This window comes from Limulus polyphemus, unplaced genomic scaffold (genome assembly GCF_000517525.1).
Source record: "Limulus polyphemus unplaced genomic scaffold, Limulus_polyphemus-2.1.2 Scaffold3057, whole genome shotgun sequence".
Classification (NCBI taxonomy): domain Eukaryota; kingdom Metazoa; phylum Arthropoda; class Merostomata; order Xiphosura; family Limulidae; genus Limulus; species Limulus polyphemus.
Window position 1 is genome coordinate 60,402 of NW_013668667.1, and position 1,954 is coordinate 62,355.

Here is a 1,954-nt window from a genome sequence, read left to right on the forward strand (position 1 = left end):
TTTAATAAGCTATTTCACATCTTTAAAGCTTGTTGCCGAACACTGACACCATTTAGCTTCAAATATTCAGTCTTTAATAAGCTATTTCACATCTTTAAAGCTTGTTGCCGAACACTGACACCATTTAGCTTCAAGGATTCAGTCTTTAATAAGCTATTTCACATCTTTAAAGCTTGTTGCCGAACACTGACACCATTTAGCTTCAAGGATTCAATCTTTAATAAACCATGTCACATCTTCAGAGCTTGTTGCCAAGCGCTGATACCACTTAGCTTCAAGGGTTCAGTCTTTAATAAACCATGACACATCTTAAGAGCTTGTTGCCAAACACTGATACCACTTAGCTTCAAATATTCAGTCTTTAATAAGCTATTTCACATCTTTAAAGCTTGTTGCCGAACACTGACACCATTTAGCTTCAAGGATTCAGTCTTTAATAAACCATGTCACATCTTCAGAGCTTGTTGCCGAACACTGATTCCACTTAGCTTCAAGGATTCAGTCTTTAATAAACCATGTCACATCTTTAGAGCTTGTTGCCAAACGCTGATACCACTTAGCTTGTTTCAACCACAGGTGTATCTGGGATAAATAAAGTTCATAGAGCTGCCATACAAAACTACACCATCCAATTTCGAGACATAATGGGATATAATTTCTTTCCTTCCTATGATCTACTTAGATCCACTTTGAATGAACTTATACATTCCTTTAAACTACTTCTACCATTTTTATAAGTTTTACGTCATTACAAAATGGTATTCTTAGAACTATTTTTCATATCTATATTATATAAATATGTTTAACAGAGCATCGTTTCAAATGATGTAAAAGAGAAATAATTGATTTTGAAAGTTAATTTGAGGTTAAGGTACATATTTGGTTTTTTCTACTATACATAGACACGAAATCAGAGAACTGCAGTAATCATTAAAAGTAACTTTATTTACTTATTTCATCACTTGTTTTTTAGAGTTCTCACGTCTTAGGCTATCCATTTTTTCTACATTTTGCATTTAGCAACATATAAATAAATGTCATAAGAACTTACAACAATGTTTTGAAATGAATTAGTCATCATGGCAATGAGTGTGTTAACGAGAACTATAAGGATGAGAAGATGGTAGACAGCATATAGAAAGTGGCCGACTCCCTCGGTGAAAACATGCTGATTAAAGGTGGAATTAGACTTTGCACTACTGCTTAAATCTAGCATAACTATGTCAACTGCTTCAACTGGAGACATGCCAAACAAAGCCCAGAACAGAGTCTTAACAGACTGGTCAAAACTGTGGAAAGGTTCAGTACATTATGAGTTACAGCACGGAAAACGTTGGGTATACACAGTACATTAGAAGAAAAACTTGGGGCAACATGTAAAACCCCAGGTAATTATAGGATGTTACAAAATAAACTTGGTAAACATGGAAAACACTAGGCTTTTATATAGTATGTTTCAGGAAGAAGTATCTCCATGACAACATAGAGAACGCTACGTTTTACATTATATATTACGATAATAAACTTAGTAAACATGGAAAACATTGGGTTTTTATATAGCATGTGTCAAGAAGAAACAGTCTACGTATTATTAATATACTAACACGGTAGCTTTTACTCAATAAAAATGTATTCGTTATTCAATAATTGGTATACCAACACACTATTCGTTATTCAATAAAACACGACAGTACTCGTGGTATTGGTATACCAACACACTAGTCGTTATTCAATAAAACACGACAGTACACGTGGTGTTGGTATACCAACACACTATTCGTTATTCAATAATACATGACTGACAGTACACGTGGTATTGGTATACCAACACACTATTCGTTATTCAATAATACATGACTGACAGTACACGTGGTATTGGTATACCAACACACTATTCGTTATTCAATAATACATGACTGACAGTACACGTGGTATTGGTATACCAACACACTAT

General features: G+C 34.1%; 1 protein-coding gene across 1 annotated transcript in view; it reads right to left on the reverse strand.

The window, feature by feature from the left end:
• Window positions 1-1,954, reverse strand: part of LOC111088054 (short transient receptor potential channel 7-like) — a 16,038-nt gene that overhangs the window by 7,305 nt on the left and 6,779 nt on the right. Inside the window, exon 3 of the mRNA XM_022396911.1 lies at window positions 1,052-1,289. Coding sequence (XP_022252619.1) covers window positions 1,052-1,289 — 238 coding nt within the window. The remainder of the gene's footprint in view (window positions 1-1,051; window positions 1,290-1,954) is intronic.